Below are 12,444 nucleotides of genomic sequence, written 5' to 3' on the forward strand. Positions count from 1 at the left end.
AGTATAATTACACTTTTAAACTCTGATTTACTCGACTGAATAACAATCTTGGTGAAATTAGTGAGTAATTGACACAAGTCTCTGTGAGTTCGACACTCGACTTATTATTTTATTATTTGTCGATCACATATACTTGTGTGTGCGTGCGGTAGCAACAATATGCACAGTTATTGCCTTTCTTTTGTATACATGTGGTGCATTAGTGCATGTGATAGGTTTGTTTTATGTTTAGATACAAATTCTCCTTCGTATGCCTGGCCACTCTATTGTAAGTTATATTTGTTGTGTCATAGGATTGGCTAATGACACCCTGATAGGATAAATACATATATTCCCAAACCTGGTACTATATATGTACTATTTAAGTCGAAAGCAATGAGTGCAGATGCATCTACTAGAATAAAATCTAGAATAAAATCTATATTGAACGATGTATCAGAAGACAGAGCTAGGTCCACTGAATCTCCTCTTTGGCTTTAAGGAGACTTGAATTATTGTTGTCATCGTTAATATGTTGCATATTCCCAACTGCAAGAAAAGAATTGGATGCGCCATTTGGCAGTAAGTGATGGTTATTCAAATGAAAGTCACCAAGAGGAGGCTCGTTTAATCTTGCAGGAAAACTCATTCGCGATGGCAATGGCAATGGCAATGGAAAATTCGGAAGTTGCAATGAACAAGCTCCAAAACTCAAGTCTCCGAGGTAACTTCCAACAAAACTTGGCCTTAAATATTCACTTCCAACGAAAGGTTTTCGTTCGAATGGAAATGGAAGATCTTGAACTTGCATTCTGCAATTTGAACCTTTGACACTTTTTCGAGATGTCATGCAATTAGGTTGCCCGTTCAACGTGGATGCTGAACGAATGTGTCCGGGAACACCATTTGTCTTGTTTGTTGAAGGCACTTCATGGTTGTGTTTTCCCTCATATGTTGTGATTACTGATTTTAAGTTATCTGAAGCCCTTTCCACGTGCTTTCTCACTATGCATCCAGCATTGGTACATTTATAGTAGCTCCTACACAGGACACGTGAAACATTTCTTTATAAATTTCAACTGAGTTAAGAGGCAGCCCGGTGCATTAAGGGAAGGGCCGGACCACTAGAGTCTATTGTACGCAGCCATATCCTACATTTCTGCAAGAGGCTGTTTCCATGGCTTGAACCCTTGACCTCCTGGTCACATGGCAGCAACTTTACCAGTTATGTCAAGGCCCCTTCCAGAAGTTAAGAGAATAGAATCAAAAGAAAGCTGTCGAGGGAACTACAACTATGCATTTGACATGTTATCTTATAAATAGATACCTGGGGTTTGGGTTCCCTTTGACAACTTTTTGGCCATATTTTCTCCAGCGATAGCCATCTTCAAGAATATCGATGTCACTCTCTACCTGGAGGACTACTTTTGGTTCTCTCACTGTTCTTGATAGTAAACTCGGTTCGGCTGAATAACTTTTTTTCTTCCTGAAGTCAAAGGTAATTCCACAACTTACACTACTAGACATCACGTGATTTCCGTATATCGGTCGGAAATAAGAGTATTTGGTCGTAAAAGACAACAAAAGTGACTAATAGCAAAAAAATAAACTTTCCGACCGATTTCGGTCGGAAAATTTATCAAATATTTGGTCAAACTTGTATATAATGTAAAAAATAATTATTTATTAGAATATTTTCAAATTTCCGACCGAATTCGATCGGGAACTGGTCAAATTTTTGGTCAACCTTGTATATAATGTAAAAAATAATTATTTATTAAAATATTTCCAAATTGTTTTTTGTATTTTTTGTTTCCCGCGCAAGACAAAAAACCGAAATAATTATAACTCAATATTTCCGACCGAATTCGGTCGGAAAGTGGTCAAATATTTGGTCAACATTGTACATAAATAATTATTTATTAGAATATTTCCAAGTTTCCGACCGAATTCGGAAACTTTGATTTTTTTTTAATATATTTAATTAACCAACCGAAAAAATTATAATTGAATATTTCCAATCGAATTCGGTCGGAAAAATGCTTATATATAAATTTAATTATATTGTGTATGTAAATAAACAATATTTACTATAACTTATATATATAAATATAAGCTATATTCGATATACTATATATATATTTGATATAGTAGTATCCTTAAGTAATGTTAGGTTTGATTCGACCGTAAATTGATAATTATATTACGTAGAAGTGTGTTAGTGATATAGTAGTATCCTTAAGTAATATATAAATATATATGCTATACTATACTATATATACTATACACACTACTAAAAAACAGTTGTTTACCGACGCAACAGTACCGACGGACTTTTTTCTGTCGCTTATAGTAATTAGTAAGTGTATTAGTTGTAATTAGCTTATAGATTGACATTACACTAAGTATAAGTACTTTAGTAGTATCCTTAAGTAATGTTAGGTTTGATTCGACCTTAAAATGATAATTTTATTACGTAGAAGTGTATTAGTGACAATTAGCTTATATAAATTGATAATTACAATAAGCATAAGTGGATTTGCCGATGATTTATTCTAAATTCGCAATCACACTACCTAAATGTATAGTGTGTGTGTATATATATATATATCTTAAATTGATAATTATTGTAAGTAGAACTGCATTAATGGTATCCTTAAGTAACATTAACAATCAATGAACTAGTGGTATCCTTATATAAGTAACGTTAGTTATTGATTAGCCGATATATTGATAATTATACACTAAATGGAAGTGTATTAATGATATTTGTGAGAAATGTGTGTGATTGTTTATCTTTAGTTTGATAATTAAAGTAAGTGGAGGTTTATTAGTGGTATCGTTAAGTAATATTAGTGTACAACAACAACAATTAACTAGCTTATAAATTGAAAATTATGGGTCATTAATTTTTGTTTATATAATTACGTGTTAAATTCTAAATAATTATAAATTTGATATTGATTCATGCTAATTTGTTAGTTAGAATTTTATTAATTGTGCATTATGATTTCTGTTATACAATATAATATTTATAAGTGAGAGAATTATTTTAGAATTTAATCATTAAGTTTTACAATTATTTTAAAAAATAAGTTTGTTTTAGTAATGGAATGTCAGGCAAAAGGCCCTAACTTAACAATTTTCCTTTCTCTTTCGTTCTCTGCCTCTCTGCTTCTGCCGCTAATCACAGGCTTCACCATCATCGTCGGCATTCATCCAAGCGGCCATCGTCATCGTCGTCGGAAATCCAAGCGGCCAGCGTAGGTACTCAGGCTCCTCTCCATCTCTGGTAAGTTTTCTTTTTCTTCCACCTCTCTAACTATTTTAGAGATGCATTTTCTGGATCTGTTTTGGGCCGTTTCAGTCTAGAGAAAAACGGAACCCTAGTTAGGTCTTTTACGGAGCCTCTTGTTATTCTGATTTCTCTTTTACGAACTAGCTAGGATTGAGGTCTCTACAAAGTTCAATCCTTTCTTTCTATATTTTGTAACGGTGCCTAGTACATTGTCATTTGTACATGCTCATTTGCTCATTATTTTTTGAAATAAAATTTTGATCTGTTGTTTATGTATGTTCCGTCTCACTGCTTCCCACATAGGAAATATGCTTAAGAACTTGCACTAGAGTATTAGCTAACTAATTTACCCAACTTGGAAAATATGCTTGACCACTTACAGTTGAGTGTTATGATGAGGACCTAAATAGTCCATGAAGATCAATTTCAAATAAGGTCTTAATTGATTGATAGAATTAGAGCATTGCAAACAAATGCGCTGTTTTTTGGCAACGATTGTGTTTCTTTTGATGGTTATTTTGATATGCTGGGGGTTAATTACTTAGGTTCTTTTTTTAAATATTAATTGATTGTAGATTGATGTACATGTTTGTGCTTTTACTCCTCTTTAAACTGCAGGAGTTTTGCTGAAAATTATTTTCTTTTTTCAAGTAATAAAATAAGGTCTGTTAGTGTAATTTGGATAGAATTTTGATTGAATGGATATGTAGTTTAGTATTACGGTGTTCTGTCAAATAAACAAATTCACATCTTACTACTCTTGTGTTAATAACAAATTCATATCTTACTACCCTTGTGTTAATAACAAATTCATATTTACTTTTTTCTTTCTCTGTTCTGCTTGTATTTGCTTAATTGTGTCGTTCTCATACAAGTTGTGTTGCTTTCAAGTGTCAACTATCATTGTTTTGTTGAAAGACATGTAATATTCCAACCAAATAAAGTATTTGTCTTCTCTTTAATCGTTTGTCCGCACCATTAATTTGAATTATGATCAATACAACATGTAATTTATTCGTTCTTTATGTAAATGGATTATCGTAGTTGGATGTATAATAGGAATTATCCTAATCGTTGGTTTTTGAGGGAGGAATTTATAGAAGGGGTTGAAGAATTTATTACGCATGCAATGTCACTTGAACCGTTTCGGATTGGAGGGTTGATTAGGAGTCCTTGTGTGAAGTGCAAGTGTTTGTATTATTTTGGACCAGAGGATGTTAAGACTCATCTTTATCAAAAAGGGTTTAAGGATAATTACTTTGTGTGGACTAGTCATGGAGAGATTGATGGTACTGATGGTGTATTTCATAATGTAGTTGGTCAAAGTAGTAGGTTGGTGGGGAATAATGTTCAACATCCGAGATACCATGAAATGGTTGTGGATGCTCTAGGGATGCACTTCGATTTTGAAACCAACGAAAGTGTTGAACAACCTCCTAATGAAGAAGCAAAATATTTTTATGAACAGTTAGAGGCTGCTAGTCGTCCACTAAAACAAGGGAGTATGCACTCTCAGTCTGTTGCGGTTAGATTATTAAGTATCAAATCAGATACCAATATTTCTCAAACAGGAATGGATTCTTTCATTGGCCTTATGAGTGAACTAGTTGACTCAGATTTCAACATACCTGAAGATTTCTATAAGGCTAAAAGATTGGTTTTTAAATTAGGACTCTCGTCTATGAGAATTGAATGTTATGAAGATGGTTGCATGTTGTATTATAAGGGTGATGCAGATTTAGAAAGTTGTAAATTTTGTGAAAAACCTCGTTTTAAGCGGATTTCCAGCGGGAAGAATGTTGTTGTGAAGTCGATGCATTACTTACCTCTTATTCCTAGATTATGAAGACCACAATTTTAGAAGGGGAAAGAACATAGTAATGGTTAACATATAACACAAACTAATTAGAGAATATTGGAACTAGAACACAACCTTGGAGTTGTATGGCCAAACATTATATAGACTAACCAGCTCTAGGCTATCAAAAACCAAAGTTTTTTTCAGTAAAGCTCAAGTGGACTCCATATAATCCCACCTTCATGTCATATTTTTTATTCTATGTTTCTCTCAAGGATCTAGTTACTTAAAATTCCTATCTCTTAAATTACTCTGCTTTTACAACAAAATGCGAGTATAGCTATAGTTTTCGTAAACACGTTTATTATATTTGTAGGAAAAAAAATTGGGGAGGAAGATGAGTCATGATGAGTTCTTCATGGAGACTCACATCCGGAAGAAGAAGGCACCGGCAGATCAAACTAGATGGGTCGAGGACCGGGCAGAGACTACACATGTAAGTTTCATAACTACTATAAATGTTTATAATATTATATAGTTAGTAATTTTCTATCTTCTAAATAAAGGGTCGCTACAAGATCAATTTGGAGGAGTACACTCAGAGCTTGCCACTAAATGAGCAACGCGAGCGACCGCCCATTTCAGATGAAGAAGAGAAGAGGATATGGTTGAGTACTGTCGGTGGTCCTAAAAAGGGGATAGCATACGACTTTCAGATAAATCGTTTCGGCGCTATAGGACTGGATTACAAGGTATAGGGACTTCCGCCTAAGGCGAGGCAATTGATAGTTCGGCTATATCGTCTATGGAAGAGAAGATCGCAAAGCTGACAGCAGAGCTTGAAGAGACCAAGGCTAGAGAAAAGAAGAATTTTGATACCCTTCAAGGTCAGCTAGAAAGGAGGGACAAACAATTTGATCTCCTTCAAGGTAAGCTGGCCAATCTTCTTGCTTATGGTGCTTTCCCCATTCCCCGGTCTCCTCCTCCTTCCCCACCTGCCGGCGATGAAGGTCCTAGGACCGAAGATGAAGATGATGCTACATAAAAAACTCATTGAATGTTGTGTATTGTTAAACAAAGTTGTGAACTTGTCAGTATTTTGTTGTTGGTTATTTGAATGATGATTATATTGTTATTGAACACTTTAGTAGTTGTTGTTGTGGTTATTAGTTGTTGTGGTTGTGGTTATTAGTTGTTGGTTAATTGTTGTTGTTGGTGGTTATTAGTTATTTTATTGAGTTTTCATGGTTGAATGGCAGCAATGTAAGCTGCCATTATAGGATGTATATTGGTTTAAATTGGCAGGTAGTGTAGCTTAAAAACAACCATTTTCTGCCTAGTTTTTACCCAGTTTTCCGACCGAGTACGGTTGGAAATTATTTTTTTTGCCCAGAAATTATAAATTTATATTTATTTTTTAAATAAATTAACAATTTACAAATAATTATTTAATTAGATAATATTATTATTTTTTAAAAGTTTCGACCGAATTCGGTCGGAAAACTAAAATTAAAAATAAATAAATAATAATAATTTCTGATTGATTTCAGTCGGAAATTTGAAAATTAAAAAAAATATTTAATAATTTCCGATCGATTTCGGTCGGAAAATAAAGTTTGACTGCCAGTCAGCGCATTGGATTTTATCGACCGATTGCGGTCGGACATTTTCGACCAATATTTTCCGACCGATTTCGGTCGGAAATTTGCGACCAATTGCGGTCGGTCTGCATTTGCGACCATTGTTTTTCCTTCCAATTAAAAAGGGTCGGAATTTGGTCGAAAATTATCAATTTCCGACCGATTTCGGTCGGGAATCACCTGATTTTTAGTAGTGTTAAACGATTAGTGTTGTAAACGCTCGCACAATAACCCTCCTCTAAAACTTTTTTAACTACTATTAGTGTATTTTGACATGTTATGGCTAGTACCTGCCTTATTTTCTAGGTTAGTGATCCCATTTTTTCATAGACGGTTGTGTGTAGTTATCTTTTAAACGATCTGGTGGTATAAAACTCCTTTTAAACTCATTTCAAAAATAGATAAAGCGAAAGAAGAATAGTGGGAGGAAAAAGGTACCTTCTTTTTGTCTCTAATTCATACTCATTGACATCATCACCAAGGAAAGTACCTTCTTGAGTGGCCCAATCTCCATCGTCGCCATCATAACTAGTAAGTGTAGAAGAAAGCTCAGGAGTTCCAGCTGATTCAAACACATTCATGGATTTTGGATTGGTTGACATTGGATCAGAAACTTCAGTCAAGACAGATGCAGAGGATGTTCTTTTTAGACCATTAGCACTGTGATTTGTAATATTCTTATTACACTCAAATTGCTGATTTCTCCAAACTGATGCATTTTCTTGGCCTATTTCCTTCACGTCCCTAACAGCATAAGAATTATCCATACTTGGTTGTCGAATAGATTGAGTTTTTGGGTGATTATGAGCACCATTGTAGACAATTTCTATAACCTGTCCATTTGGTGCACACTCTACTTTTTTCCTAACAGGACAACTTTGCTGAGTACATTTATAGTAACTTCTTGGAAAATTACTCCCTTTTACGCGCTTTTGTCCGTACTTTCTCCATGTGAATCCATCATCTGAACTGCTAGGAATAATGTTAGAAATAAAAACACCCTTCTGTTCAAATTGGTTTTGTTTCTTGGTAAATTCTTCTTGCTGAGGGATTTGTTTATTTGTTAACTCAATGCTGTTCAAAGTTTGTTGTACATTTGTTTCAGTAGGTGTCTGCAATTGAGGGGAATACAAAAACTTACATACCAATACATATATATACTAAGCTAAAGTTCCATGCATGTGGTACACATTGCAACATATCAATGAGATATATAGTTGATAATAAGTAAAACATTGAGAACCTAGACCATTTCTAATAGGAAAGAACAAAATCAGATTGGATTAAGATAGTCGATCCATTTAAAGAGTGTGCAATTGTTTTATCATATTAGACTGGAATAAGGATGAGAGTGAGAGTGGTCACGTATAATGGCAAAGTCAGGAATTTCATTTAGGGTGTCAAGATTTAATATATATGCATTAATGCAGTATTTGACATATATACATATTCAATTGACCTCTTCTCGACATATGTAGCTTTTTATCCAAACCAATATGTGAATTTATGGAGGAGTGACCATAATACTTTATCTCAATTTTTAGGTGAAAAAAAGGAACTTCTTTAGTTATTTCAAAAGGCAAGACTTATCTTATGAATTTACTTTGTTGGGGGATGGAGGGAGGGAGTGGGGTAGCACAAAATTACTCAAAAATCACATTAAAAAAAAATATTAGGAATAAATTTTCTAGAACATCAGCACAATGTTAAATTGCTCAGACTACTTTCAAACAAATATTCTAACTATATGATGTTGACTAGCATGCATGCGTAATTTCTTTTCCATTTTCCTTTCTTTTCCCTTTCTTTCAGGACTATTCATGTACAAGGAACTTAATTAGTTCTTATTGTCCATTTCATTTTTGTTTTAGCTGAACTAATTTCAAATTTTCGAAAAGAAAAAAGCTAATTTCCAATTTGAATTTAACGAGGGAAAAAAAAGGCAATACCACTGAATTTGGAAACATCACCGGAGAATCAAGCAATGCTGCCGGACTAATGCCGGGAGGTATCGTTAGGACAGCCGGCCGACAAGGGAGTGACGACATGGCTACAGGTAACCCAGGCTAGCAACTTTCTGAAAGTAACGTTCAACAATAACTGCGCTTCAATTCCAAAAAAAAATTATTGAGAGTTTTCTACAATAAAGGTTTCAAGCTCAGATAAAAGAAAAGTATATTAGTAGATTGATAGCAACATAGAACGTAGTCAATTTATATTCATTCTCACAACACATGATACATTGCTAAAGTCGAATAATGTTAAATGGTTTCTTAAGTACCTTAATTTGTTGTATGAACTCATTGCCTTAAAACCGCATTTGGCTGCCTAGCATTCACCAATGCTAGGCTTATCATTTCTCCCTCAAATAATTAATTAAGAGCAATCGAACTTTCACTAGTCATTTATTCACTTCCCACCTTTAATTAAGAGCAGTTTCTTGAGTCTCAACACTCAAGCTTTGGTTGAAGTCTAAATTTCCAATAACTAGAGTGAGTGAAAAGTGAATTATTTTTAGTTTATTGTAAAGGAAAAACTACTAGGTATGAGTTTTTAAGTATTTGGTTAGCATAAAAATAGGGAACGTCTTTGGTTAGCCGAGAAAAGTGAGAAAGAAGGTTTTAGAAGGTTGCGTAATATAGGGACCATATGGCCACGTTTTAGTATCTACTCCTTTCTTATCTTAAAAAAATAAAAATTAAGTTAGGTATTTCATTACGATCTACTAGTTGTTATCTAAAGTAAAGGTAAATAAGGATAACAGATCGATAAAGTCGCTAGTTGTTATATAAGATTATATTTGTCGACTCTTGGTTTGGATGCAGTTAGCGAAACGGTTAAGTTTTGCAATTCCCATTAAGTGATCTAAATCAGCGGCTACGATTGTTAAGGTTAAGAATAAACAAGATTAAGGATTTTGGCAGGGAACTCGTAGGAAAAGGAACGACCAACCGAATTGACATTAGAGTACTTAGATCAAAAGAGCTCCAATAATTTTCTAAATCTTGAAAAAACAAGGATTTTTTTTTTTTTATAGAATTTCAAGGAGTCGGGTATATAACATCTTTAGTTTTGCATGGATCAAGCCTATAGTAAGCAAATTCCTTACATATCAATATCAAACTTAATCGCTAGCTTACTATTGTTGCGAGGGCAAACCGATTAACTTAACCTAAAAGCCCGTTTAAATCTACATGAACTAATACCGCACTCAGAGAAAATTAGTTTGAAATTATATTTTTACTTCTTTTTTTCAGAGTGCAAGGAGCATATATGCTTCTTCCTTTCTTTCGTAATCTAGATTCTTTAAATTTATGCCTTTTTATTTTCTCAAGTTTAAGATTGTGCATGGCGTTCAATGTTGTGTTGTCATTATTTACCCGCAATACGGTACATGATACAAGTTGATACAAGTTAAGAAGAATCAACCAACTCAGAAGAAGAGATCGAGCAGTGAGCAGTATGAGTGAAGCTGAGTTGGAGGCTGACATGGCAATAGTTAGTTATGCTAGTTACAGTCAGTTAGGAGTTAGTTACAAGTTGTTAGTTGATAACTACTTCTAGAATCTTTAGCTGAGCTTATATAGTTGATATACATATAATTGAAGATTACTTTTGAAGATAATACAATTCTATTCTTTTTAATTTCTTCTTCATTGAGCTATCTTCTCGTTAATCCCTGAAATAGCTATCACCTTCTTCGAGTTTTCAACTCCTAGATTGACTATTTTTCATTAGATTCTATTACATTGCATCAATTGGTATCAGAGCTTCCTGTCCTTGGCATTTTCGATCATGACTCGCAACAAAAATTCAGAGAATCCTGTTGAAGAAATGGAGGACAAATTAACAGATATTCAAGATCAGTTGCAGAAGTTGATGGATGGAATGATGATTATAAATGAGCATAATGTACAAACTGATAAGGAACTACTAGAATTGAAGGAAACCATGGAATCCATGAATCAAAAATGGAAGGAAAAGGAACCAGTTAAGGCAGAATCTGCTACTGGTAGAGCTGGTTCAACGGAGATTCAACAAGAAAGAAGAATCAGAGAAGTTCATCAAGGTGCAACTTCTAATGGTAACTTTTTTACTCGATACTCTAAGCTAGAATTTCCTCGATTTTCTGGCCATGATTTGAAGACTTGGTTGTACAAGGTCGATCAATTCTTTTCTATGGATGAAGTAGCTTTTGATCAGAGGGTTAAGGTGGCTTCTATTCATTTTGATGGAGAAGCTATTGATAGTTAATATCAAACCTTTCATTTAGAACCTACCTGGACTGAGTATGTGGTAGCCTTGAATAAAAGGTTTGGGAAAGGGTTTGAAGATCATATGGAAGCCTTAAAGAATTTCCAGCAGACTAGCAGTGTTAAGGACTATCAAACTGAATTTGATAGATTGTTGACTGGGGTTAATCTATCTAATAAAAATGTAATTAGTTGCTTCTTAGGCGGCCTTAATCTAGAATTGAACAAGGCTGTGAGAATTCAGTCACCTAGAACACTTCTGCAAGCCTATAGAATTGCTAGGTTGCAGCAAGAAGTATTTGAGGCTCAAGCCCAATCCTGAGGTCTCAAGCCTAACATGAGAACCCACACTGCCCTACTACATACCCCTAATCATAATAAAACTTAGTATAACTGTTGGCCCAAGTAAAGGTTAGTTTTGAAGACTGACAAAGGAACTCAGGATGAACCAGGTCCATCCCTCAGGTGCACAAAAACGGCCAGATTTGAGCATGTGGGTTGCATGTGAAGGAGATAAGTTTAACTTGGTGTATTTAATATCTTCTGATCGAAAAGGTTGCATAATTGATAAGGAGAAGGACTCTTTAATCAAAGAGAACACTATCCAAGATAGGGAAGGAGTTAGAAGTTGAAATCAACTAGAACTCTTCCACCAAGGAAGACTTGCATCAGAACTCTAATTATTTCTTCATCTACTAACTCTATAAATTGCAGGATGTTCTCACATTACAGTGTTGCAAAAAAATGCAGAAGTTAAACGTGAATTGGGAGCAAAATAGCAAGGCCTTTTGCAAGCAGTTCGTGTGTAATTCAAGTGTGCAAACCTGAAGCTACATGAACCAGATTGAAGAACCAGCTCCATAAAGAGTTTTATGTGTCTTTCTTTATTTCTAGTTCAATTGTAGTAGGTGTTTTCATATTGTACCTTTCAGCTTTATCTAGAAGCAATTGTAATAGGTATTTTGAGTATTCAAGTTAGAGTTAACTTAAAGTTGTCGCAACAGTTAGAGGCTGGTTGCTACAACGGGATTAGAGGTAATCCTTAGGTTTACAAAGAGTTTTGTAAATTCTGTTTTGACTTAGTGATTTAGTGAAGTGTTGGGGAAAATCCTACTGAGTAGTAGGTCGTGGTTTTTTCACCTTTTGAGCCAGGTGTTTTCCACGTAAAAATCTCTGTATTCTTTATTTTATGTATTTTTTATTCCGCAAATAGTAGTAATTAGAACACCTAGAAGAACCAGGTTCTTCTAGAGCGAAAATTGGGTACTACACAAATCACCCCCCTCTTGTGTTGTATTGACGTTTAGAACATCAATTGGTATCAGAGCGGGTTATCCTTGAAGAGACTAACACCTTAAAAAAGATCAAAATGAGTGCACCACCTGGAAACTAGGAAGGGCAATCCACTGATAGGCCTCCACTCTCTAATGGCCACTACTATTCTTAGTGAAAGAATAGGATGAGAGATCACATCAT

At 34.5% G+C, this 12,444-nt stretch overlaps 1 protein-coding gene and 1 long non-coding RNA gene across 3 annotated transcripts; one reads left to right on the plus strand and one right to left on the minus strand.

Moving 5' to 3' along the window:
- Window positions 1-295: 295 nt before the first annotated feature.
- LOC104238544 (probable WRKY transcription factor 26) lies at window positions 296-9,225 on the minus strand. 2 transcript variants are annotated; one of them, XM_009792929.2, is made up of 5 exons: window positions 8,997-9,225; window positions 8,665-8,815; window positions 7,154-7,827; window positions 1,307-1,465; window positions 296-1,019 (listed from the first exon to the last, which is right to left on the minus strand). In XM_009792929.2, the coding sequence occupies exons 2-5, from the start codon at window positions 8,761-8,763 to the stop codon at window positions 449-451; spliced, it is 1,503 nt and encodes a 500-aa protein (XP_009791231.2). In that variant the 5' UTR covers window positions 8,764-8,815; window positions 8,997-9,225; the 3' UTR covers window positions 296-448. The 2 variants fall into 2 exon arrangements, with proteins under 2 accessions (XP_009791231.2, XP_009791230.2); XM_009792928.2 differs by having other exon boundaries at window positions 8,665-8,820.
- Window positions 3,098-6,278, plus strand: LOC104238543 (uncharacterized). Its single transcript, XR_713904.2, has 3 exons — window positions 3,098-3,271; window positions 5,452-5,571; window positions 5,642-6,278. It is a non-coding gene; the product is annotated as an uncharacterized lncRNA (long non-coding RNA).
- Window positions 9,226-12,444: the final 3,219 nt, after the last annotated feature.

Source organism: Nicotiana sylvestris, chromosome 5 (assembly GCF_000393655.2).
Source record: "Nicotiana sylvestris chromosome 5, ASM39365v2, whole genome shotgun sequence".
Classification (NCBI taxonomy): domain Eukaryota; kingdom Viridiplantae; phylum Streptophyta; class Magnoliopsida; order Solanales; family Solanaceae; genus Nicotiana; species Nicotiana sylvestris.

Excerpts from the sequence above, each read along its gene's own strand:
- LOC104238544 (XM_009792929.2), bottom strand. The coding sequence starts at position 8,763 with ATGTCGTCACTCCCTTGTCGGCCGGCTGTCCTAACGATACCTCCCGGC. Across the intron at positions 1,466-7,153 it reads GAATTAGAGACAAAAAGAAG|GAAGAAAAAAAGTTATTCAG; the intron begins GTACCTTTTTCC and ends CTTTGACTTCAG. Across the intron at positions 1,020-1,306 it reads AAAGGGAACCCAAACCCCAG|GAGCTACTATAAATGTACCA; the intron begins GTATCTATTTAT and ends TGTCCTGTGTAG.